This window comes from Canis lupus, chromosome 16 (genome assembly GCF_003254725.2).
Source record: "Canis lupus dingo isolate Sandy chromosome 16, ASM325472v2, whole genome shotgun sequence".
In the NCBI taxonomy this organism is placed as follows: Eukaryota; Metazoa; Chordata; class Mammalia; order Carnivora; family Canidae; genus Canis; species Canis lupus.
In genome coordinates this window covers 23643285-23667953 of record NC_064258.1, presented here as the reverse complement: position 1 = coordinate 23667953, position 24669 = coordinate 23643285, and the positions used below count along the sequence as shown (strand labels likewise).

The window sequence follows — 24669 nt, the reverse complement described above, 5'->3', positions numbered from 1 at the left end:
GGCTGCAGGCAGCGCTAAACCGCTGTGCCACCGGGGCTGCCCTATTTAAGAAATCTTTTACCCAACACCTAATGGATTTTTTTTTTTTTTAATAAACACTATCTAGAGGGGAGAAAAAGAAAAAAAAAAAAGAAATCTTTGCTCAATTCATGGTCATAAATATTTTCTCCTATATTTTCTTTCACAAGTTTTATAGTTTTAGCCTTTTTTAAAACAATCTTTTTAAATTTTATTTTATTTTCTTATTTGGGAGAAAGCATGTGAGAGAGAGATCATGAGGAGAGTGGGGGTAGAGGGAGAAGCAGATTCCCCACTGAGCAGGGAGCAAGATGCAGGACTCGATCCCAGGACTCTGGGTGACCTGCGCTAAAGGCAGACACTTAACTGACTGAGCCACCCAGGCACCCCTATAGTTTCAGATTTTATGTTTAGGTCTTTAATCTATTTTTTTGTCTGTTTGTTTTGTGGTTTTGTTTTGTCTTGTTGGGTATGTGGTATAAGGTAAGGGTCAAATTTCATTTTTTTCCCATGTGAATCATTTAATTGTGGCATCATTTGTTGAAAAGAATATCCTTTCCCCTATTAAATTCCTTTGGCAACATGGTGAAAACCCAGTTGCATGTGTTTATTTCTAAGTTCTCTATGCTACTCCACTGATCTGTATTATTCTTCTACCAAAAACACACTATCCTGATTGCTATAGCTTTATAATAAATCTTGAAATCAGATAATGCAATTCCTGCAACTTTGTTCTTTTTCAGAATAATTCTGGCAATTCTAGGCCCTTTAGAATTCCATATAAATTTTGGAATCATTTGTCAGTTTCTTCACACAGGCAAACAAAAAACAAAAAACAACAAAAAAAAGCAAAACCTGCTGGAATTTTTCACTTGAGAGAGAAAGAGTGAGAGTGAGCACAAGCAGGAGGGAGGAACAGGCTCCCCACTGAGCAGAGCGTCTTATGTGGGGCTCGATCCTGGGATATGACCTGAGACCCTGAGACGAAGGCAGATGCTTAACTGAGCGAGCCACCCAGGCGCCCCACCTGCTGGAATTTTTTTTTTTAAGATTTTATTTATTTATTCATAGAGACACCGGCGGGGGTGGGGGGACAGAGGCACAGGCACAGGCAGAGGGAGAAACAGGCTTCATGCAGGGAGCCCGACATGGGACTCGATCCAGGGTCCCAAGGATCAAACCCCAGGCTTCAGGCGGCACTAAACCGCTGGGCCACCGGGGCTGCCCCCCTGCTGGAATTTTTATTGGGATTGATCAATTTGGGGAGAATTGACATTTTAACAGTTGTGATTCTTTTAATGTATGAAGATGGTATTTCTCTCCAACTAGTTAGATCTTCTTTAACTTTCCTCATCAATGTTTTATAGTTTTCTTTTTTTTTTTTTAAAGATTTTATTTATTTATTCATGAGAGACACACAGAGAGAGAAGCAGAGACACAGGCAGAGAGAGAAGCAGGCTCCCTGAGGGAAGCCCGATGTGGGACTTGATCCCAGGACCTGGGATCACAACCTGAGCTAAAGGCAGACGTTCAGTCACTGAGCCATCCAGAGGTCCCTGTTTTGTAGTTTTTCAGTGTTCAAGTTTTGTTAAACTTATGCTACATGTTCATTTAAAAAACTCTATTGTTAATGCTATTTGAAAATATCAAATTCCAATTGTTTATGTCTCTGATATAAAAATAGTTTTGTATGTTGACCTTGAGTTCTGTGACCTTGCTAAATTCACTTAGGATTTCTAGTAGCTTTTTTTTGGTAGATTCCTTAAGATTTTCCACATATACAATCATGCCACCTCTGAATAAATACAACTTGTAAGCTTTTAATTTCTTTTTCTTGCCTTATTGCACTGATAAGGACCTCCAGTACAATGTCAAGGAGACATGGTGTGGGCAGATAATCTTGCCTTGTTCCTGATCCTAGGAGGAAAGCATTCAGTCCTCCAAGTGTCATGTTAGCTCTAAGTTTTTCAGAGATGCCCTTTATCAGATTGAGGAAATTCCCTTCTATTCCTAGTTGGCTGAGAGTTGAATAGGTATTGAATTTCATCCAGTGTTGTTATTGTTTTTTTTTTCTGTACATGTTCATTATGTGTGACCCTTGACTTGCTTTGGACTGTAAAATGTGAATGCAAGCCACAGGTATCTCTTTAGGGAAGGAGCTTTAAGAGCCAGCGTGGGATTTGCTACGTTATCTTCCCACTGCTACAGTCCTGGTGGAAGCTCCTGTTGGGATGAAGCATTGAGCATAAATGTGAGCAAGAAATGAACTTCTGTTGAGATAAGCCAAGAGATTTGGGGGGCTGTTCACTAGTGCATCATGGTTTAACAGAGAAGGCTCTTGCCCTCAGGACAAACTTATTGACCTCATGGAGCTTACATTCTTACATTTACATTCTTACATTCTAGCTTACATTTAACATTCTAGTGTAAAAGAAACAAATAAATATACATTATAATGTCAAGTAGAGATGAGCACCAGGAAGAAAACAAAGCAGATACAGTGAGATACAGGGATAGAGAAAGTTTTAGCTTTAGATAAGGGTAATGGGGAAGGCCTCCTTGAAAACATAACAGTTGGGCTAAGACCTGAATGACGTGAGGGTGGGAGCCGTGAGGGATCTGGTGGAAGGATGTTCAGGCAGACAGCCATACACTACTCTAGGACAGGAACTCTAGACTCTCCAGGCCATGGAGGATTAGGACAAAGCTGAAAGAGCTGTCCTCAAGGAAAGAAGAGAGAAGAGTACATCTACTCATGGCCTCTGTGGCCCATTCTGGGTCTGCAGGGACCAGAAGCAGCTGCCGGACAACGGAAAGCTTGTTGGCGGTGGTCTCACCAGACTGCTGACACACCACTGTCCCTTGAGTCTTGACATTTTGCCTAGTAGGGTAAAGAAGAAAAAGGGAATAACTGACCTTTTTCCTGACATTCAGGCAAAGAGGCTTGTTTTATCTGAGAAAAATAAAGTGGGCTTCACGAGAGAGTTCATGACCATTATTTTCTTGAAAGTTATTCTCTACTTTGAAACTCATCAACAGCTTGCTACGGTCCTGAGGAAAGAGCCCAAACTCGACTCTATTGACTAGCTGTGTCACAGGATTCTGCTTCAGTCACACTGGGTTCCTGCATCAGGCCCTCCTTTCTGAGCCTTTGCAAAGGCTGTTCCTTCCTTTGGGAACACTCTTCCTCCCTTGTCGGGGCTAACCTCCCTCAAACTCGGTTTAAGTGTCAGTGGTCTCACTGGAAGTGTTCCCAGACTAGCTTAGGTTCTTCCATCAAAAGCTATCTTAGCATCTTGTTCTTCTTGTACCAACCTAGCATTCATCATACTGTACTGTAGTCTTAAAGATTTGTCAAGTAATTCAGACATTCAAAGAAGTATAAAAAATAATATAGGGATCACCCATAGGCCTATCACCTCAGTTAAACAATGAAACATTGCAGCTGAAGCCCACTATGATGACATGTTGCTCCCAACCAATACCTGAGTTTGGTGTTCATCTTTCCATATACGTCTGTATACTAATTATTATATACGCATATATACCTAAACAACATATATTCTTGACTTCACATTTTACATCTAAGTTATTACAAAGGTATTTCTGCAACTTGCATTTTGCCCTTATTTTTGTGGTTCATCCATGTTGATACAAGTCACCCTAGATCATTTCTACAGCTGTATATATTATGCCACAATCTACCCCTTTTCTTCACTGATCGACTAAATTTAGAGTTCTGCAAGTTTTTGGAATTTCTAAGCGCTCTGCTCCCTGCATTCTGAACGTGTCGCCTGACACGCAGATGACGGTTTCTCCGGGTGTGCAGCTGGCAGTGCGACCGCGATTCCTCGTGCCCGCGCGCCTCTGACTTTGCATCCAACACTGACAGAGCTCTTCGGGGTGGTGGTACCCGCCGAGGCCCTGGAGGTGCGTGTCCCCGGCGGACGGTGGCCGCCCTGGGCGCTGGGACCCTGCGTGTCTCGCTCCCCACGGCCTTTGCAGAACTGTGGGCCGAGGACGCGAACACCCGTGTGCAAGGTGAACGACCGGACCCAGGAATGGGGCAGAATGCTGCTCAGGCAGTGGCCGGAGGCCGGGGCGCGGGGGTCGTGGCTGCGGGCGGCGTCTGTCCGCTGGACCGAGAGCTCGGCGGGCTGGGGGTGACGCTCCGCTCCTCTCCGGCCTCCAGCGCGCGGAGCTAGCGCCCGGGCACCCCCGTCCCCGTCCCGCCAGCCGCCCGGCCCCGCCCCCTGCCGCTGGCGGCCCCGCCCCCCGGCTCCGGCCCCGCCCCCCGCCCTTGCGCTAGCGGCCCCGCCCCGCCCCGCCCCGCCCCGCCCCGCCCCGCCCCGCCCCCGCGGGTGAGTCAGGCTGCGGGGACGCCGCGGGAGGGAGGCGATGACGGGCGCGCGTCCGTGCGGCGCGGAGCAGCGCAGGGGCCGGGAGCGCGGCGGCGGCGGGGACGGGGACGGGGACGGCGGCGGGGACGGCGGAGGAGGACCGGCGGCGGCGGGCGGCATGAGCGGGGCGCGGGGCGCGGGCCCGGCGCTGGTCGCGCTGCTGCTGGCGGCGTCGGTGCTGAGCGCCGCGCTGCTGGCCCCCGGCGACTCCCCGGAGCGCGGTGCCGAGGCCGCCCCGCCGCGAGGTGAGTGCCGACCGCGCCCCCCGCCCGCTCCGCTGGGCCCGACTGCCCGCCTCTCCCCGCCGCGGTCGCGCCGCCCCGGCCGGCCGGGCCTCGTTCGGGAGAAGCCCGTGTCCGGAACTAGTTGTGCGGGCGCCGCGCCAGAGCGAGCGGCGGCGGGGAGCGGGCGCGGGCGCGGGCGCTGGGCCCGGGGGCGAGGGCGGCGGCGGGCACGGCCTCTGGCGGCCGGACTCCAGGGTCCCGGGCCACTGTCCGAATGGAAGAACGTCTAGGACGGGAGACCCGTTACTCCCCGCGGACGCGCCAGCTGCACGGGGGGCTGCCCGGCCGAGGAAGGGCCGTGTGTGCCGGCGTCCCGCCCTCGCTGGCCGCCTGTGTGCCGGGGCGAGCGCACGAGGAGTCCGCGCGGCGAGCGGGACGGAGGGCCTGCGCGGGGCCTGCTGCGCGGGGAGGGGTGCGGGCCTGTCCCGGGGAGAAGCCGTCCGTCACTCGGAGCCCACGGCCGACCCGGAATGAACGCTCAGCTGGCGGCGGCGCGGGGAGGGCGCTGGCCGCGGGAGCCGGCGCTCTACGCTCCAAGCCCGTCTCGGCGCCCTTGGGCAGACGGCCCGGCCCGGCCCGGCCCCGCGCGGCGGCGGGAGGTGGGAGGTGGGAGGTGGGAGGGCCGGCCGAGGCCTGGGTCAGCCCGGGCCCTGCGCGGGGCGGGGAGGCCGCAGCACCCGGCTCCTGGCCTGCTTTTGCTGGGGGCGAGTCTCCCGCGCGCCTGGCGCTGTCGGCACTCGGCCCTCCAGTGCTTTCCTAAGTCGCCTCGTCTCCGAACTCCCCGGGGAACGGGGACCCCTCCAGACCCCAGAAACGAGAGTCCCAGGGCCCTGGGAGAGGACAGTCCCCAGCTCCTTCCAAGGGACGCTTAGTTCAGGATCCTGGGATCGGTCCTGCTGGGTCAGGGCTTGGGGAAGTCAGCCCACCACCTGCCTCTTCCCCTCCTCCCAGGCCCTTTTCCTGTAGCAGAATAGGGGGGTTTGGAGTCAGTCCGCGTGGTCCAGACTGCCCCTCCTCCACAATCAGAATCCTTTTTTTTTTTTTTTAAGATTTTATTTATTTATTTATTCATGAGAGACACACACAGAGAGAGCAAGGCAGAAGAGACACAGGCAGAGGGAGAAGCAGGCTCCATGTAGGGGGCCTGATGTGGGACTCGATCCAGGGTCTCCAGGATCACGCCCTGGGCTGCAAGCGGCGGTAAACCGCTGCGCCACTGGGGCTGCCCCACAATCAGAATCCTATAGGACAAAGACAGTGAATTTTGAAAAGCCATCTTGGCTGATTACATTTTGTACTACCGCCTCCCCCACCCCTGACTCTGTGCCCTCCACCCCCCTTTTATTTTGGAGGAAACAGACCCTAAGAGGTTATGTAATCAGGCCAATCATAAATTGTCAGGGACAGATACCCTGCGATGCTATTTCTTTGTACTTTAGCACCAATTAATGGTGATAATTATTTTAGGAAAAAGGTGGTTTGTAAATATTAATACTGGGGGGTGAGGGAGAACATATTAATATTCATCAGTGATCCACTCCAGAACCTTCATGAAACTGTGTTGAGAGGACACCAAGGCTTTTCGTGTCACCTTGGGTTAAGTTTGGGCCGGACAACTTCCTACTAAACTCCATTTTGTATGGTTAGAGGACTCAAGTTTACTTAGGAACAAAACATAATAAATAGACTGTATCTTTAAAAATTTGCCCAGCAAAGATACTCATGAACAGAGAGCTAGAACCAGAAATTAAATATTTGGAAACAAAAGTCTAATATACAAACAGCACAGTTCCTTGGGCCCTATTGAGAGGTTTATCTTTATCTGGTTTACGTCCTCACGAAGACGGGGAGGAACTTGTTCTTTTGGCTATCATGCTCCTTGAGTGGTGTCATAGTATTTCTAAGTATTTCAGAAGTTAGCTTTTTCTTGAAACTGAGCATCCAATTCAACTTAGGTATCATGGTGGGTGGCTTGGGAATTGAATCCCTATGATGACTATCAAGACCTGAATTCATAAGGAAGTTGAAGCATAAAACAAGAGCCTTGCTCTACTCACTACTAAAGGCTCAGGAACATGAATAAAAGCATTAGTTTTTCCAACTATGAAGGGATGATGATCTGTAAAACAATTACAAACGAAAAGGCCAATGGATAGTATAATTTTGAAAATGAAAACTATCAAAACTGAATAAAGGAAACTAAAAACTATTTGAAAATGGTATAACGTTTATTGATGACAGCTATGACAAAGGATTTAACATCTGTACTATGTAAAGAAATGACACAAATCCTAAGAAGAGCTCTAAGATGGAAGGGTGTTAAATAACAAAAACTCAACTGGGTAAATTTAAAGATCACATTGGCTCTATTCAATAATTCATGAATTGGCCGGTATCCCATCTAGCAAATAGAAAGGAGCTCCTTTGAGCTGCAGAAAAGGAAAGGTTTTTAAAGGCAGAGAGGGAGAGGAGAAAAGGAAATTATTAGCAAATAATGCATTTTAGGCCAGGATGCCCCCCTAGTGGTAACGAAGGGTCTATCAGTAAGTAGATTACCTTCTGGTACTGGCCAGGAAGTCCCAGGTTGGCTGGTTAAAGGTCATTCTGGGACATGAAGGTGCGATTAGGTATTAAGTCTTGGTGGGGTGTAGCACAAGTGACTCAATTTTGGGCCTCCTGTCTCCTTTTTAACCATCTCCACCTTTTGATCAGACTCTCAGTGCAACTGAGAGGTGTGATCAAAGTATGAGGCTCTAACACCACTCTCAGCTCTGCAGTTCTCAGAACTTTGTATGAAATTTTGTTGATCATCTGTGTGGAATCCATAGGTCATGTTGTTTTAAAGATTTTATTTATTTATTCATGAAAGACACACAGAAGCAGAAGTGTTCCCTGTGGGGACACCGATGCAGGACTCAATCCCAGGACCCCAAGGATCACCACCTGAGGTGAAGGCAGATGCTCAACCACTGAGCCTCCCAGGTGCCCCAGTTTTGTTTTCATCTCTGTGAGATTCATGGGCTACAATTTCTAGGTTTATGGTCTTCAAGTTGGCCATCTCCTCGTTCCTTTCTGATGTTCCTGTATTAAGGGGATCATCTATGTGGTGGTTAGTGGCTGCAAACTAACCACCTTGAGCTCTTGAGAGACTATAACACACCGGGGAGATTACTATGATTGTTATAAGCAGGATAATTCCTAATGTCTGGAGTGCATTTCAGAGCCACTTTGGCCCTCAAGACCCAAACCAATCAAAATCACTTAAGTCCAAGAATAACCCTGTTGAAGGAATCACCTGTGGATGCCATGTGGCCTGCTCAAGGATCTTGTGCATGAGTTTCAGCTTCCCCAGAGGTGTTAATTCAGGTGCCACAGGTGGTTTTGGTCATAGTGCAGACATCTCCTTTTTTGGCTAAAATATAACCAGCCTGGGAGATAGATGTGATGGCATTATCTTTCTAGGCTGGTACTAGAGTAAAGGACAGAAGAGGTGGAAGAGCGTTTCATGATTAGTTCAAATATAAAGTTTTGATCTGGCATCTGAAGAAGCACCCTGCTTTGGTGTCAGCCCTTTCTCTTCCTATTGGATTTAGTTTGGAAGTCCCCAGTGCTTGTGTAGGACCGACCGCGTGTCAGATGGAGCCTTCTTCAGGATTGAGATGCCTATCCAAGGCTTAAGTCCTGAAGTCCCCCTGCCTTTTGGATGGCGAAGAGGGAGATTCAAGGACAGTCTTTGTTCTTGGTGATTTCCAAATCAGAAGAGTGGGAGAAAATTGGAAACATTAGTTTGGAGAGTTGGAGCCATGTTTTTGAGGAAACTAGAGTAATTCAGGATCCAGGCCAATTTATAACAGAATATCAAAGACAATTAGCAGGATTAGAACCTAATATAGACAATATATCTAGTATAGATAAAGATGTACACATTTCTTGTCTCAACAATTACCCTCATTTTTTATAGTAAAACTAATTTGTTGGCATTAACCTTTGCCTGATTATTTTCTTAAGTGCAGTAACAATAGTGATTGACCATATAAACTTTTTTTTTTTAAAGTTGGTTATAGTTTTTTCTTTAAAAAAAAAACTTATTTTTAAGTAAACACTGCGTCCAACGTAGTGAGTCTTGAGCTCACAACACCAGGATCAAAAGTCCACATGCTCGGCCAGCTGAGCCAGCTAGGTGCTTTCCGTTTTTTTTTTTTTTTTTAATGTTTTTTAAAGATTTAGTTATAAGGGGGGGAGGGGCAGAGAGAGTCCCAAGTAGACTCTGTGCTGATTGTGGAGCCCAGCAAGGGGCCTGATGCTCAGAGATCACAATCCAAGCTGAAACCAAGAGTCAGATGCTCAACTGACCGTGCCATCCAGGTACCTCTCCCTCTTTTAAAAAATTTTATTTTTTGACCATATAGGCTGTTTTTTAAAAAAATAAAAACATTTATTTTTTAAGTAGGTTTCACACCCAGTATGGAGCCCACTGTGGGGCTTGAACTCAGGATCCTGAGATCAAGACCTGAGCTGAGATCATGGGTCCTATGCTTAACTCCCTGAGCCACTCAAGTGCCTCAATATAAGCTCTTTTTAATACTACTGTTCTGGAACCTTGTAAGCAAGGTGTTATGTCAGTTTTTCCAGGAGGCTTTATTGGCTCTGCAAAGTCAACCTTGATGTGGAGAACAAAGGCAAAAGAAATATAGGGAAAAAAATTAGACTTCCTTACCACTTACAGCCCATTGACAAGTACTTGGGGCAGCCAGAGTGACCTTACTCTAGGAACTCAACTGCCTTAATGTTAATACTTGGCTAGAGGCAAAAGGCAACCTTAGCTCCACCTTACCCATCCTACAGGATCCTTAAGTCTTTAACATATAGAAAATCCCTTTGGCAACTTCCTTTATCTCTATCTGTCCACCCGCCCCTAAATGTATGTTACCAATAGTCCTCCACCCATATGGCCCACTGATACAACTGAAGGGTCTCATGATTAAGGGTTTACTAGACAGTAGCAGATGACCTTATCCTACTAACAGCTAGCCTTTGAAGGTCCTGGAAACCTTGCTTCCAAACTCCATAGGGACTTGCATGGTTCCCTAACCCCCCTGAGCTTGAAAGGATATAATCGATCACTCCTCACAACCCCAGTGAAGCTCTTTCTACCCATGGGTCTTGTCCCCATGCTTTAATAAAACCACTCTTTTTGCATGAAGATGTCTCGAGAATTCTTTCTTGACTGTTTAGTCCTGGATCCCAACATTTCCCATCAATCTTAGTTCTTTAATGCTGATCATATCTGAGTCTATGCATATTTCTCTCAAATAGGACATGCTGGTCAAAGCTTTAGGAGTACAGCCAAGGTTTCCAATGGTGTCTGGTTATAAGGATCAGACTCAATGAATCTCTGCAAATAACTATTGCCATGAAAAGAATACCCAAGAGCTTTCCAATCCTGGAGGAATTCAGTAGGGAGAAAAATTAACATTTCATCTTTGTTCACAAAGGTATATCTTATCAGTTTGTTGATACCTTAAGAGAACAGAAAAGGTTTCTTACAATCTGGAAAAGCAAAATGTTAGAGAACCAGTGGTATTTTAAACCAGAAGTCATAAAAATTATAATTATCCTCCTTGGTTCATTTAGTCCCATGTTATTCATGTCCTACTTGAATATTGTTTTTCTAGTTCTGAAAATTCTTTTTTTAGATTTATTTATTTATTTTAGAGAGAGTGTGCAAGAGTAGGGGGAGGGGCAGAGGGAGAGGGAGGGAATTCCAAATAGGTTCCCCACTGAGCATGGAGCCTGATGCAGGGTTTGATCTCATGACCCTGAGATCTTGAAAACCCTCAGACCTCAGACCCTGAGCCAAAACCAAGAGTTGAATGTTCAACCAACAGCCACCCAGGTGGTCCCCCTTTTTTTATTTTTTAAAGATTTATTGACTTATTCATGAGAAACAGAGGCAAAGACACAGGCAGAGGGAAAAGCAGGCTCTTTGCAGGAGCCCAATGTGGGACTCGATCCTAGATCCCAGGATCATGACCTGAGCCGAAGGTAGCTGCCCAACCGCTGAGCCACCTGGGTGTCCCAAGGCCCTTCCCCCCTTTTTTAAAGATTTATTTATTTTTTATTTTTTTAATTTTTATTTATTTATGATAGTCACAGAGAGAGAGAGAGAGGCAGAGACACAGGCAGAGGGAGAAGCAGGCTCCATGCACCGGGAGCCTGATGTGGGATTCGATCCCAGGTCTCCAGGATCGCGCCCTGGGCCAAAGGCAGGCGCCAAACCGCTGCACCACCCAGGGATCCCAAAGATTTTTTTATATATTTGAGAGAGAGTGAGAGTGCACTCATGTACAGGTGAGTTGGGCGAGGGGCAGAGGGAAGGACTCTCAAGCAGACTCCTTGCTTAGCACAGAGCCAGAAAAGGGGCTTGCTTAGTCCCATGATCCGTGAAGTCATGACCTGAACTGAGCTGAAACCAAGAGTCTGACGCTCAACTGACTGAGCAACCCAGGTGCCCCATGGTTCTGGAAATTTTTACCCAGTTCAGTTGCATGATCTGAAAGTTATCAGAAACCTGTATTCTAGAGTACTTGTCAGATTCCTTTCCATGAATTTCTCTGAAGATGAAGCACATTTGGGAAGTTTTCATAAAAGCATCTGAATAAAATAACTCTCTGTAAATGACAAAAAATGCCTATTCTTAAAGATGTGATGAAAGGCCATTACAATGGAATTGACAAGGAAATTTGATTATTTTTGTGAGCGCATTCATTTTAAGATAATAACTAGAATTACAGCTGTTAAAAGTGTCAGTACCTATTCGATCTTCAGGAATTTCATACAGTTTCTGGAACACTTATATTAATAACACACATCCATGCAAATATAATCTAAGAAGGCTTAGCATCATCTGTTTGACTAGAGTCCCATGTAATTTAACATACCAGATAAGCCTATTTAGTATAACATCTTCCATTTTATAAAGAGAACAAATCCTTTGAGATGTTCCAGGGACTATCTGGAAAACCCAAAGTTAGTTCAAGGTCAGAAAGACTTCATTTAGAATTTGATTTTGGGCAAGTTTGTTAAAATATCAAAAGGTTTGGATACTTAAATAGGATCATATGTCATTATGAAACAATACTTATCCATTTCACCAGGTAACAAAAACTTCATAGGCAGATACAGAAAATCAAATAGTTGTACAGAGCCATAGCTATTTTAATATTGAAAGGACAAATTTTTTTTAACTAATCAAAGACCTGATAGAGATAAAACAATTTTTGTTTTTCTAGGCAGATTACATGAAAGATGAAGAAAAACTTTTGTTTATAATCTATTAAGAGCAGACCAATAACCTGAAAGAACTTTGTCCTTTTAATGGAGAGAAAAACCAAATTCTAATTTTGCACCAGTGTACTTTTGATATTTAAGCTCATTTTTAGGGGCCCCTGGCTGGCTTAGTGGAGCATGTGACTCTTGATATCAGGGTCACGAGCTGGGGCCCTATGTTGGACATAGAGATTACTTTAAAAAAAAAAAAAACCTTTTAAAACAGATTCATTTTAATCTTAGCCACCCTGACTATACATTAAAAGTTCCTTTTCAAAGATTCCTTTTCCACAAATCTTCAACAACTTTCTTTTTTATTGTCAGAATTTGTCCTGTGTATTCCCTCTGTAACTAATCACTCTGATTTTAGGACAGAATTCCTTTTTTTTTTTTTCCCCTTAAAGATACATTTCCATTCCTCATACCTTCTTTACCTGCAAGCGCACATCCTACTTTTCTTGCATATGGCGATATTTCCCTTATAATATCTTGTAGCTTTAATCCTGCCTACTAATTAGAATTTTTAACCCTTAGGAATTTTAAGAAGTAAATAATTGTGAACCATCTTTCATATTAGCAGCTGTGAGTTGGTGTATAACTGGGGTATCCCAGAGAGACCTGGCTTGGCCACTCGCTGCCAACAGAATCTGCAGGCAGAGATGAGTGGTGTTGAAACAAGAAAGGGATTTATGTCAGTGAGGCCGATGCTGGTGTCTCAAAGACTGTCTCCAAAGTGCCCAAGATACTTCCAGGTTTATATAAGGAAAATATGGGGGAAAGGTCAGTGGGTGCATGGGCTGTGCAGTGAAGGTCAGGTTGACCCTTGTCTTAGAGTCAGTCAGGGGTTGTGTCTTGCTGGGCCATCCTCACTGTTTGAGGGGGACGTTGCTGAGGATGCTTTGCCCTCAGGGTCTTCCCCCCTGAGCCAAGAGACAAGCTGGAAAGAAGAACCCAAAAGAAAGTTTGAGGTCAAAATGGAGGCAGCTGAGGTCCTCTTTCAGGCAGACTTACAGAGTTATGACTTCTAGAAATACATGCTTTTTTTATAGAAAATTTCTCAGGGTGGCACAATGCATGTTTACTAATAGACTCATATCTTCAGCTCTTCTGTAAAAGGAAGCAAAAAGTGGTTAAGCCTATTTTCAGCAATGAATGTTCCAGCATTTTATCTTATTTGGAAATAATCTGTATATTCATTGAATTCAAGTTAATTTAGCAAAATTTTAAGGTTTCAGGTTACCAAAAGGATTTAGGGAAACTATTTAAAAAATTCACATAAAAAACTTTTTACCCACTTATATCTATTGAATTTACTTGTTCTTAACAATTATTGGTTAGATTACCCACAAAAACATCATGACTCAAATATGATATTAGACAATCAGCCATTGTCTCTTATTGACAAATAAGTAACCAGTAATAGTAATATGTAATATTTAGTAACCAGTAATATGAACCTATTTGATTAGTAAATCTAGCTAGGATAAGAGCATTATATTTAATGTGACAACTTTAAAGACATATTAATTAAACCAACCAACAAACTATCTTTAATATCGAATGTCTTCCCAGGTCATATGAACCTGAAAAACATTTGAGTTAGTTTGTATTATATTTCTGAGATTTAGAAATGCCTGATTTATAAGCCAATTAAATAGACTTCTTTACAAGTTACTTTTAGCAGCTTAGCAATTTTCCAGAGGTAGAAAATGCCACCCTTCTACACATACACACATAGATAGATGTTAACGAATAAGCAGAAACCTGGTAGTTGTTATTTTAAATTTTTAACCGTAAGATAGATATGATAATACAGAACTCATTAGTTTACAAAATAACAGTTGGATTCTAACTATTTCTGGCAGATGAAATAAGTTAAGGTTACCGGCTCAGATGGCTATTTTTTCTACTAAAATTTGTGGAGAAGACACATGAATTTTCATTTATCTAAATTTCAGAAGACTTTTACTCCTTTCATTCTACTCATAAGAATTACCTCACTGAGGTTTGTACTTTTATTTTTTCACCTCAAAGTCACAGGGAAAGAATGTAAGTTCCTTCGAAAAGGACTTTGATTTTTCTAAGGACAATACTTTACAAGCCTTTGGAGATAAACAGGAGAGGTTTAGAGATGGGTGAAAGGGATAGGTTAACTTTGAATTGCCTCTCCACATGCATTTCTAGTTTTGTAAAGATTTTTAAGATAAGGACAGTTGCTTTTAATTCCTCAAAGATTTGGGTTATATCCTAGATGAGCAATGACTGACCTATCCATCCACCTGTGTGGGAATGCTTCTCTGTCCCACATTCAGCTTAGAGAAGGACTTAGCTTCTCTCAGCTTTTTCAAGATCCCATCTGTAGGCTGTGAACTGGGTTTAAAGTAGAGTTCATAGCTCTGAAATTTACTGGAATTTGGGAAGGTTTTCTATTTTGTGGGTTTTTGTTTGTTTGTTTGTTTTTGAGAGAGTGAGCAAGTGAGTGTGGGTAAGAAAAAAGAGGGAGAGGGAAAGAGAGAATCTTAAGCAGCCTCCACACCCACGAATAGCTCCATCCCAGGACCCTGGGGTCATGATCTGAGCCAAAGGCAGATGCTTAACTGACTGAGCCACCCAGGCACTCCTAGGCTTTGGTCTTAGGTACTTGTTCTGTCTTTAATTTTATGTTAGTCTTTTATTTATTTTTTTAAAGATTTTATTTGTTTATATGACCTGAGCTGAAGACACTGAGCCACCCAGGCCCCTACATTAGTCTTTTATAATAGATATTTCAATGCAGCTATTTTGTAGTTTAGAAACCTCTTGGAGGCTTATGCACACCAATTAAAATCACATATCACATTCTGTTTAATTTGGTAATCCTTCTTTTTAACTGCGCTTCTTAAATGAGCTGATCTAATTGGAACATTACTCATAATGGCCACTGTAATTCTAGCTTGTCTTTGGTAAGATTTTGCCAGTTCTGTAGATATTTATAGCTTTTGAGACCACAGTTCTTAGGCATAAAATAAGCAAATGTGCCAGATGGTGGCACACTTCACTCTTTAGAATTAAGGATCCTATCTTTACTATTATTTATTATTTATTTTGTAGCTTAGTCTGAGTTCCTCAGAGCCAGATTAACACCCAGGAGAGATGTGCTGTGGGGTTGGGGTTGTGTGGTGTTTCATGGTGTGCCTCACTGCACAGAATTTTTCTTGAGGTTGGCAGGTGACCTAGTGACAGTCTAACTGGTTCTGTGCTCCCCCTCCCCCATCTTAACACAGGTGTCTTAGGGCTAAGTGGTGAGCACTGTAACAGCTCTTAATGCTGGACTCATGCTTACCAATTTTTGTGGCTTTTTGGGCCCCCACGACTCCCATTAGCAGTTAACTTTTTTTTTTTTAAGATTTTATTTATTTATTCATGAGAGTCAGAGAGAGAGAGAGAGAGAGAGGCAGAGACACAGGCAGAGGAAGAAGCAAGCTCCATGCAGGGATCCTGATGTGGGACTCGATCCCGGGACTCCAGGATCACGCCCTGGGCTGAAGGCAGGTGCTTAACCGTTGAGCCACCCAGGGATCCCCTAGCAGTTAACTTTTACATCATGTGCACATTCACAGAAACTAGTATCTGAGGAACTAGAGCTATGGACTTCAGCAGTGACTAAAGAACTGGGGAGAGGGGAAAGTGTTGATCCAGCAAACCTCAAAGAACAGAGACTGTGGACTGACTACAAACAAATGGGGAACTGCAGCTGCTCCCCACGTGGAATCTGGAGAAGGGTTCCAAACAGACTGAGAACTGCGGATGGAAATGCCAACAGTTCCCCCTGTGGAATCTGAGAATGGAACCAAAATCTGGGGTTTGGAAGTTTCTGTGGAATGGCCAGTAGAAGGCCCTGTGTGCACCACCAGCAATCCTTGTGGAGCCTCGGCCTGGGGAGAGGGTTGGGCCAGCGGGCTGCAACACATGGAATGGCAGACAGGGGCTCCGCATGCTGTGGAACTTTGCATTGCTACCAGCAGTTCCCACGCAGATCTTGGGGCAGGATTAAGGGCTGTGGTTTTCCACTCAAAAAGCCAGTTAAATCAAGAGCTTGATGCAGAGGGCAGAACACAGAACCAAGAGAGAACTCACCTATGGCTCGGATGTGGTGGGAAAGATGGTGAACTCCCATGTGTTTGGGGCTACCATGCCTGTGTTCCTCATTTTCCCTGAAGCCCTCAGAAGTCTCCTTCAGTCCTACCGCTGCCACCAAATCTGCTAAATAACAATAAGACAATGGAGTAAATGTAAATATCAAGTTGGCTTTATTAATGAATTGGGCAGCATCCCATCTAGCAAATAATGTAGAAAGGAACCTCATTGAGCTGCAAAAAAAAAGGAAAGGGTTTTAAAGGCAGAGAGGGAGAGGAAAGGAAAAATATTCACAAAAAATGCTTTGTTTTAGGCAAAGTGACCCTCCAAAGGGGAATAGAAGGGGTCTATCAGCAGATTATCTCCTGATGCTCACTGGGAAGTTTCACATTGCCTGCTTGGAGGTCACATTTCTGGCAGAAGCTGAAGTTGCGCTGAGGCTAGGTATTAAGTCTGGGTGGGGTTTAACATAAGTGACTCCATTCTGAGCTGCTGCCTCCTTTTTAGCAAGCGTTCATTGGCTAAATAAATGAACATTCCAACAATTCATGTGAAAGGAAAGTACTGATGGTAAATATTTGGAAAATATTTTCAAACTTGCCAATCATTGTTTCAAAACTAAAATAATAAGGAAGTGAAAAAAATAAATAAATAAAATAATAAGGAAGTGCTATTTTCTATACATCAGGCTAAAAACTCAGGGGAAAAGAATGAAAAGACTAAAAACCACTGGCCCAGCTTCTAGGGAACAGATGTGTTTGCCCTCAGGAGACTGGTGACTGAGGTCAGGTGCTGGTCAGGCTGGCCACAGCTTATGTCCTGCTGGCTGGTGGGTGACTTGAGCAGCAGGCCTCCGACCCCCCATCCAGAAACTGGAGACACCAGTAGCTACTTCCCAGGGCTGCTGGGGCCTGTGCGTGGTGAAGGGTATGCTTTGTATCCCCTGGAGCTCACGGTCACCTCAGTTGTCATTATAAATCAGCCCAACTAAATGGGAGAGGAATTTGGTAATCCATATCAAAAGCTATTTAAAAAGCTATAAAACTTCACTCCTAGAAGTGCAGGAACCATGTCAAAAGGAGAACATGTTCATTTTCAGACGTATTATAGCATCATTCTTATAATAGGAAGAAAGAGGAACTGAGAAGAAATTGGAAATGAAGTTACATGAAAACAGAGGAAACAACTGTGAAAAATACATAACCATATATTCCTAACCCTAAGGAAGCTCTGCTTTTGTTTGATGTGGCCTGGACATTATAATCATCACCAGCTCAATAGTTAACTTCGTTTCAGATTCTGTGCCAGACCCATTACGTGTATTATCAACTCTAGTCTTCCCAACAGTCCTATGAAGTACACACTGTTAAGACTTGTGATAACTATGATTATATTAAGAAATAGGTATTTGGTCTTCATCCCCATTTCTTGCACAGGATTTACTAACCCCTTGGAATTTCCTCAGTGAGGGTTTTGTCTTTACCTTACTTATAAGGGTAAATTCAGATAAACTTTAAAATGAGGGATTTAGACTGCCTACAGGGAAGAATTTCCTGAATTAATGAACTGACTGTTCACACGGGTTTCCAGGGAGCCCTGAAGCAAGCTTTCATATTGCAAAATAAAAGTTTAGATCATTACCTTTCTCATTGTTTTATTAAATATTTGCTCGCTTGCTCTCTTTTTTGGCCTGGAGGCTAGAGGGCAAATTAATTTCTCATAATAGTATAAATGGGGAGATTGGTCTAAATGAAACATTTTGCTTTCACTTTAGCCAGTAGTAGGTCTCTTTGTCCACCAAATCGGCAGGTGTAAATTTAGAATGGTCGTGGTCATGGTCTTTAGGTCATCATCCTAAGAGCACTTAGTAACGTGGTGAGCGCTAAGCCTAGGGAATGTGGAGCAGCGGCTCTTTGTCCCTTTGGACTGCTGAGGCTCATCCTCTCTTCTTCACATCTGTTGTGGAAACCAGAAGGAGACTCAGAAGTCAAACCAAAGTGATGGAAAGCAGAGCTGCTCAATTGGAAAGGGTGTGCAGATCCCCACAGCGCCCTGCTGACTGGGCGTCCTGACATCTCCCGAGCTGCATTCAGAGTGGAGTAACACGGTCCAGGAAAATTCAGGCTCTGGTGTCACACAGACTGGGGTTCACACAGGGATTTGGCAGAAGAACTCTGGTCAGGTGCAATTCAAATCCTTGTGAGCCTTAATTTCATCATCTGCAAAATGGAGAAAATACCAGCTCATGACATCAGCATATTGTCAAATGATATGTGAAAAGATATGTGACACTAGTAAATTCAATGCCCGTCACACCTTAGCACGTGATGAATGGAAGGTCCTGCATGGTCTGTTTATACACAGGACGTGAATGGTGGTAACCGAAGCCTTGTTTGTAGTAGAGACATGCGTACAGAAGGGCACCTGTGTGTGTGCAAAGTGAAGCTTGAGAAATCTCAGGGACACATGGGTGGCTCAGTGATAGAGCGTCTGCCTTCAGCTCAGGGTGTGATCCCAGGGTCCTGGGATCCAGTCCCACATTGGGCTCCCTGCATGGAGCCTGCTTCTCCCTCTGCCTGTGTCTCTGCCTATCTCTCTCTCTCTGTATCTCTCATGAATAAATAAATTTAAAAAAAAATCTCAGAGCCCATGAGTGTAGGCATTCGAGAAGCACCCCTCTTTACACAGGTGCACTTTGTCTTTAACATGTCTTTCAGATGCTTTGTTTTTCCGTTTTCTTAACTTCTTTTTCTAATTCTTACCAGACTTAGATAAAAAAAAGCATGTAGAGCTGAAGATGGACCAGGCTTTGCTGCTCATCCATAATGAACTACACGGAACAAACATGACTGTCTACTGGAATTCTGAACGTTGTTATCATGTAGGTATTACATTCAGGCTCACAATTTTGTTTGCTTTGGGGCTGTGTGAGATGGTCCTTAATGCTCTCATACCTGAAGTCCTTCACATGTTCACTTCAGTTTTATAGGTAAGGAATCAGATAGGCTGTAGAAGGAATCAGAAGACATATAATCAGGGAGCATGCCTAGCAGTGAGCCACATCAATCTCTTTATCTTTTCCTCTACCCATCTTTTAAAAACTTATTTCTTGTTGATGAGCAAAAGCGACAGACCACATTTTATTTTACTTCTCTGCCTGCTGCGTAATCCCATTGCTGGACCAGAGAAGGAACGAGTGACACCTGGGTGTTCTCCAAGGGCAAAGGTACTGAGGACAATGGGAGGCTCAGGTTGAGGCATGGCACGTATTCTGGGGATCTGCCCTTCTGATAATAAAGGATTTATTTATTAAGTTTTAAATTTTAATTCCAGTACAGTTAGCATACAGTGTTATTATTAGCTTCAGGTGTACAGTGTGGTGATTTAACAATTCTATATGTTACTCAGGGCTCATTAAGTGTACTCTTAATCCCTATCACCTTTTCCTCCACCCCCATCCACCTCCCTTCTTATAACCAGCAGCGTGTTCTCTATAGTTAAGAGTCTGTTTCTTGGTTTGTCTCTCTCTCCTTCTTTTTTTTTTTTCCTTTGCTTGTTGCTGATAAAGGATTTGTTTTATCTGAAGGTGCAACACCTAGATCTTGTTGCTTTTTTTGTTTTTAAGATTTTATTTATTTATTCATGAGAGACACACAGAGAGAGGCAAAGACACAGGCAGAGGAAGAAGCAGGCTCCCTGTGGGGAGCCCGATGTGGGACTCGATCCTAGGACCCCGGGATCACAACTGAGCCGAAGGCAGACACTCAATCACTGAGCCACCCAGGTGCCCCTAGACCTTGTTGCTTTTTAAGTACAAGGCTACTGTTCTGTGTAAAAGAAAATTTTCTCTATTTCCAAATTGAGCATTTAAATGTACTGCTTTCAGAGGAGGAATTTTTATTTATTTTATTTATTTAAAAATTTTTATTCCTTTAATTTTTTTTTAGTTAGTGGGGAGAGGGGCAGAGAGTGAATCTTAAGCTGATTATGGAGCCAGAGGCAGGGCTTGACCTCACAACCCTGAGATTATGACCCAAGCCTAAGTCAAGAGTCTGACGTCAAACTGACTGCGCCACCTAGGTGCCCCCAGGGGAGGAATTTTAATATATAGATTTTCCTCCAGTGGGTTGTATCCCACTGTAAGTTGAAAATACTGTGAGATGAAAATGCATTTAATACACCTAACCTACTGAGCATCATAGCTTAGTCTAGCCTACCTTAAATGTGCTCAACATCTACACTAGCCTATGGCCTCTCAGTCATTAACCCTCAGAATTGCATGACTGACTGGGAGCTTTGGCTTACTGCTGCTGCCCACTGTCATGAAAGAGGATCCTACTGTGTATGTCAGCTCAGGAAAAGATGGAAATTCAAAATTCTAAGTATATTTCTACTGAATGCATATTCCTTCCCTACAGTCTAATCTGAAATGCATATCACTTTCATAGGGTCATAATGTTGAAAAACCATAAGCTGAATCCCTGTCAAGGACTCTCTGTATAGGGACCTGTTTACTGTAAATAGCTTTAAAAAGCAAACAAAGAATCCCCAGTATGGGTACCAACCGAAGAGGTGACAATACATGGTCCCTCCTCTATTTGATTGAACCTATTGAGAGCTCTACAAAGTAACATGAAGCAAAGAAAATCTATAATGTTAAGAAGAATAGCAAAGACAAGATTTACCAGCCTATGAGAAGGACCTAAAAGAAACCTGAAAAAAAAAAAAATCAACAATACCTGAATTTCAAAGCCACAGGTAATTCAGAGAATGAACAAAATGTCTTCTAAAATGACAGTATGGCCTAAAATTTATAGAAAAACAAGTTGAGGGGAAAAAAAAAAGTACATTGCCAGGCTATTAGCCAGAAGGCAAGTAAAGCATCTTCAGAATTAAAAAAAGTAGAATCATTGGTACAAAACAGTGATGCTGGTGACAAATCAGAGAATGAAAAAACAGAAGAATTAGCTACATGTGACTAGTACAGGAAAAATATTGCTAATTCATTTTTTAATTTTTAAAAATTTAAAAAAGATTTTACTTATTTATTCATGAGAGAGGTAGAGACACAGGCAGAGTGAGAAGCAGTCTTCCTGCAGGGAGCTTGATGCAGGACTCGATCCCAAGACCCTGGGATCACAACCTGAGCCAAAGGCAGAAGCTCAACCACTGAGCCACCCAGGATTCCCTATTGCTAATTTATTTAAAAGAGCATGTGGGTCCCTGGGTGGCTCTGTTGGGTAAGTGTTGGACTCTTGATTTTGACTCAAGTCATGATCTCAGGGTCATGAAATTGAGCCCCACGTTGGGCTTCCCACGTACTTGAGGCATCTGCTTGAAATTCTTTCCCTCTACCCTTCCTTACTGCATGCATGTACTCTCTCTCAAATTAAATCTTTACAAAAAAGTAAAAGGGCATGGAGATAATTATGTTTTAGGAAAATGTTTGCACTTAAACATAGTTGTAGGAGATGTCCCATAATTGCAGAAAAGACCTTAGCTGAAAATTGGAAAGACACTTGGAGCCTGTAAAGATTTAACAACCAGAAAATGCTATCAAGACATAACCTTTTAAAAATTCTGAACATTGGGACGCCTGGGTGGCTTATCAGTTGAGCATCTGCCTTTGGCTCGGCATGATCCCTGGATTCCAGGATCAAGTCCCACATCGGGCTTCCTGCATGGAGCCTGCTTCTCCCTCTGCCAATGTCTCTGTCTCTCTCTCTGTGTCTCTCAAGAATAAATAAATAAAATCTTTTTAAAAAAATTCTGAACATTATTGATATTTTTAAAACCTTTAAGCAAATATAGAGATAGACATTCAAGGGAATGCAAATTATAATAATTTATATTTGTAAACTAGATAATAAATACCTGGGAATGATGGATTTACAGGTGAAGGAAATCAGTTATCTGGTTGAGACTTTCTTTTCCTCTTTGCCTCTCTTCCCTTAAAGTAAAAGCACTTAAGAGACATACACATTGAAAAACAAATAAACATTGAATAAATGTGTACATTTCATAGCTCAAGGACAACTAAAGATACCTATAATGTGTCAGCAGGTGCTTTTGAAAAGAGAACAAAAACTGGAGGAAGGTTAGTGTTGTAATGTTAACTATGAGTTATTAGTATAACTGACTAAATAAAAGTAAGATGTAAATGAGAAAAAAAGAAAAGAAAAAGAAATGACTTTTTAGTATCCTAAACAATATTCCTCAGGGGAACCTGGAGGCGGTGAGAAGGTTGGAGAAGCAGTGAATGGGAGACAGAAATCCTGGGCTTTAATTGCATTGATGATATCTAAATGATGATCTGTTACTTTTGATTATTATTTTCAGACATAAATTAGAATAAACAAGGCCGTTTCTTTTTTTTAAGTAGACATGTTCTGAGTATAATAAATATAATAGTTAATGTTACTGTATCCTTAAAATATTAAAAAAGAGTATACAATATGGAAAATAGAAATGACAAAAGACAGTAAAAGTAGAGGAAAGAATTCAGGGTGAGCAAGTCTAGACTAATGGCAACAAATACAAATGGATTAACTTGTATAAAAATAACTCATTTATATTAAAATATTGTGAATAATTTCGAAGTTCTTTTGGAAAAAAGGAAGTTATACATAAATACATTGACTAATAACAAAGACTAAAATATAAGAGTGTTGTATTTAAAAAGAATACATCAAAAACAAAAAGACATTTGCACTGTACTTTCATGAGGTAGATGTGCAAATAAAGGGGGCCAGTCAGGCTTTAGCATTTGCATGAATGATAAAAGAAATGTTAATACTAAAATAGAAGCACACCACATAAAAAGCCTCGGAATTTAGATGGGCCCCCTACAACACATGGAAAATAACAGTAGGGGGTGCCTGCGTGGTGCAGCCCTTTGAGCATCTGACTCTGGGTTTGGACTCACGTCCGGATCTGAGGGTCTGAGATCATGACCTGCATGGGGCTCGCTGCTTAGCTGATGAGTTGGTTATAAGAGTCTCTCTCCCTTTTCCTTTGCCCTTCCCACTTATGCTCTCTCAAATAAATTAATAAAGGGTGACTGGGTGGCTCAGTTAAGTGGCCAGCTCTTGATTTTGGCTCAGGTCATGATCTCAGGGTTCTGAGATTGAGCCTCACATCGGGCTCCCTGCTCGGCTGGGGAGTCTGTTTGTAGATTGTCTCACTCCTCTCCTTCTGTCCCTCCCTGTGCATGCGCGCTCTCTCTCTCTCTGTGCCTAAAATAAATAAATAAATCTTTAAAATAAATCTTTTTTAAAAAAATGGTACAAATTATAGAATAGAACTGTGGTGAGAATTAAGCATTCACTGTTATCAGACTGTGATAGGTCAAGCTCTTAGAGTTTAAGAATTAAACTGGTGAACTTCTGAATCAGACCACAAAGTGGTAGAGTGGAGTAGTTTAGAGCATGGATTCTGCTGCCTGAGTGCCTGGTTTGAATCCTGCCACTGTCACTTACTGACTAAAAATGAGAGAAAAATTAAAATGAGTCAAGAATGATTTTGTTTGGTTTTCTTTTCCGAAGTGGGCTCCATGCCTAGTGTTGAGCCCAGTACAAGGGCTTGAACTCATGACCCTGAGATTAAGACCTGAGCTGAGATTGAGTTAAATACTTAACTGACTGAGCCGCCCACGTGCCCTGAGAGATGATTTTTTTTTTTTAAGAGAGGGAGAGAGTGCGAGTGGAGAAGCAGCAGAGGGGCAGAGGGAGAGAGAGAATCTTCAGCAGGCTCCACACCCAACACAGAGTCCAGTTCAGGGCTGTCTCACAACCCTAAGATCATGACCTGAGCAGAAATCAAAAAGAGTTGAATGCTTAACTGACTGAGCCACCCAGGCACCCCAAGAGATTTTTTTTTAATATTTTATTTATTTATTCATGAGAGACACAGAGAGAGAAGCAGAGACACAGGCAGAAGGAGAAGCAGGCTCCATTCAGGGAGCTGGATGTGGGACTCAATCCTGGAACTTCAGGATCACACCCTGGGCTGAGGGCAGACACTGTGCTACCCAGGCCCTCAAGAGATGATTAAAAAAAAAAAAAAATAAAAGTTGCACGATTGATAAATTGATTAATAAAATTTAATAAAATTAGAAATTAAGATATGCATAACCCACTGTAATTAAAATAATTATGGTCAAATGAACAGTTTATAAGCTGATAAATTTGAAATTCAAAACTTGATTTCTAGGGTGCCTGGATGGTTCAGTTGGTTGAACATCTGCCTTCTTGTCGGGTCATGATCATGGGTCCTGGGATTGAGCCCCCACATCAGGCTCCCTGCTCAGTGGGGTGCTTGCATCTCCCTTTCTCTCTGCCTGTAGCTCCCCCGCTTGTGCTCTCTCTCTGTGTCAAATAAGGAAATAAAATCCTAAACAAAGTGCAGCCCCGGTGGTGCAGCGGTTTAGTGCTGCCTGCAGCCCAGGGTGTGATCCTGGAGACTCAGGATCGAGTCCCACATCGGGCTCCCTGTGTGGAGCCTGCTTCTCCCTCTGCCTGTGT

At 43.3% G+C, this 24669-nt stretch overlaps 1 protein-coding gene across 2 annotated transcripts in view; it reads left to right on the top strand.

Annotated features, from left to right (window-relative positions):
- Positions 1-4383: 4383 nt before the first annotated feature.
- HGSNAT (heparan-alpha-glucosaminide N-acetyltransferase) overlaps positions 4384-24669 on the top strand; it is a 42849-nt gene continuing 22563 nt past the window's right edge. The window contains exons 1-2 of one of the 2 annotated variants that reach the window (XM_025445043.3): positions 4384-4663; positions 18913-19028. In XM_025445043.3, coding sequence (XP_025300828.2) covers positions 4417-4663; positions 18913-19028 — 363 coding nt within the window. In that variant the 5' untranslated portion in view covers positions 4384-4416. The remainder of the gene's footprint in view (positions 4664-18912; positions 19029-24669) is intronic. The other variant, XM_035700146.2, reaches the window with a different exon arrangement.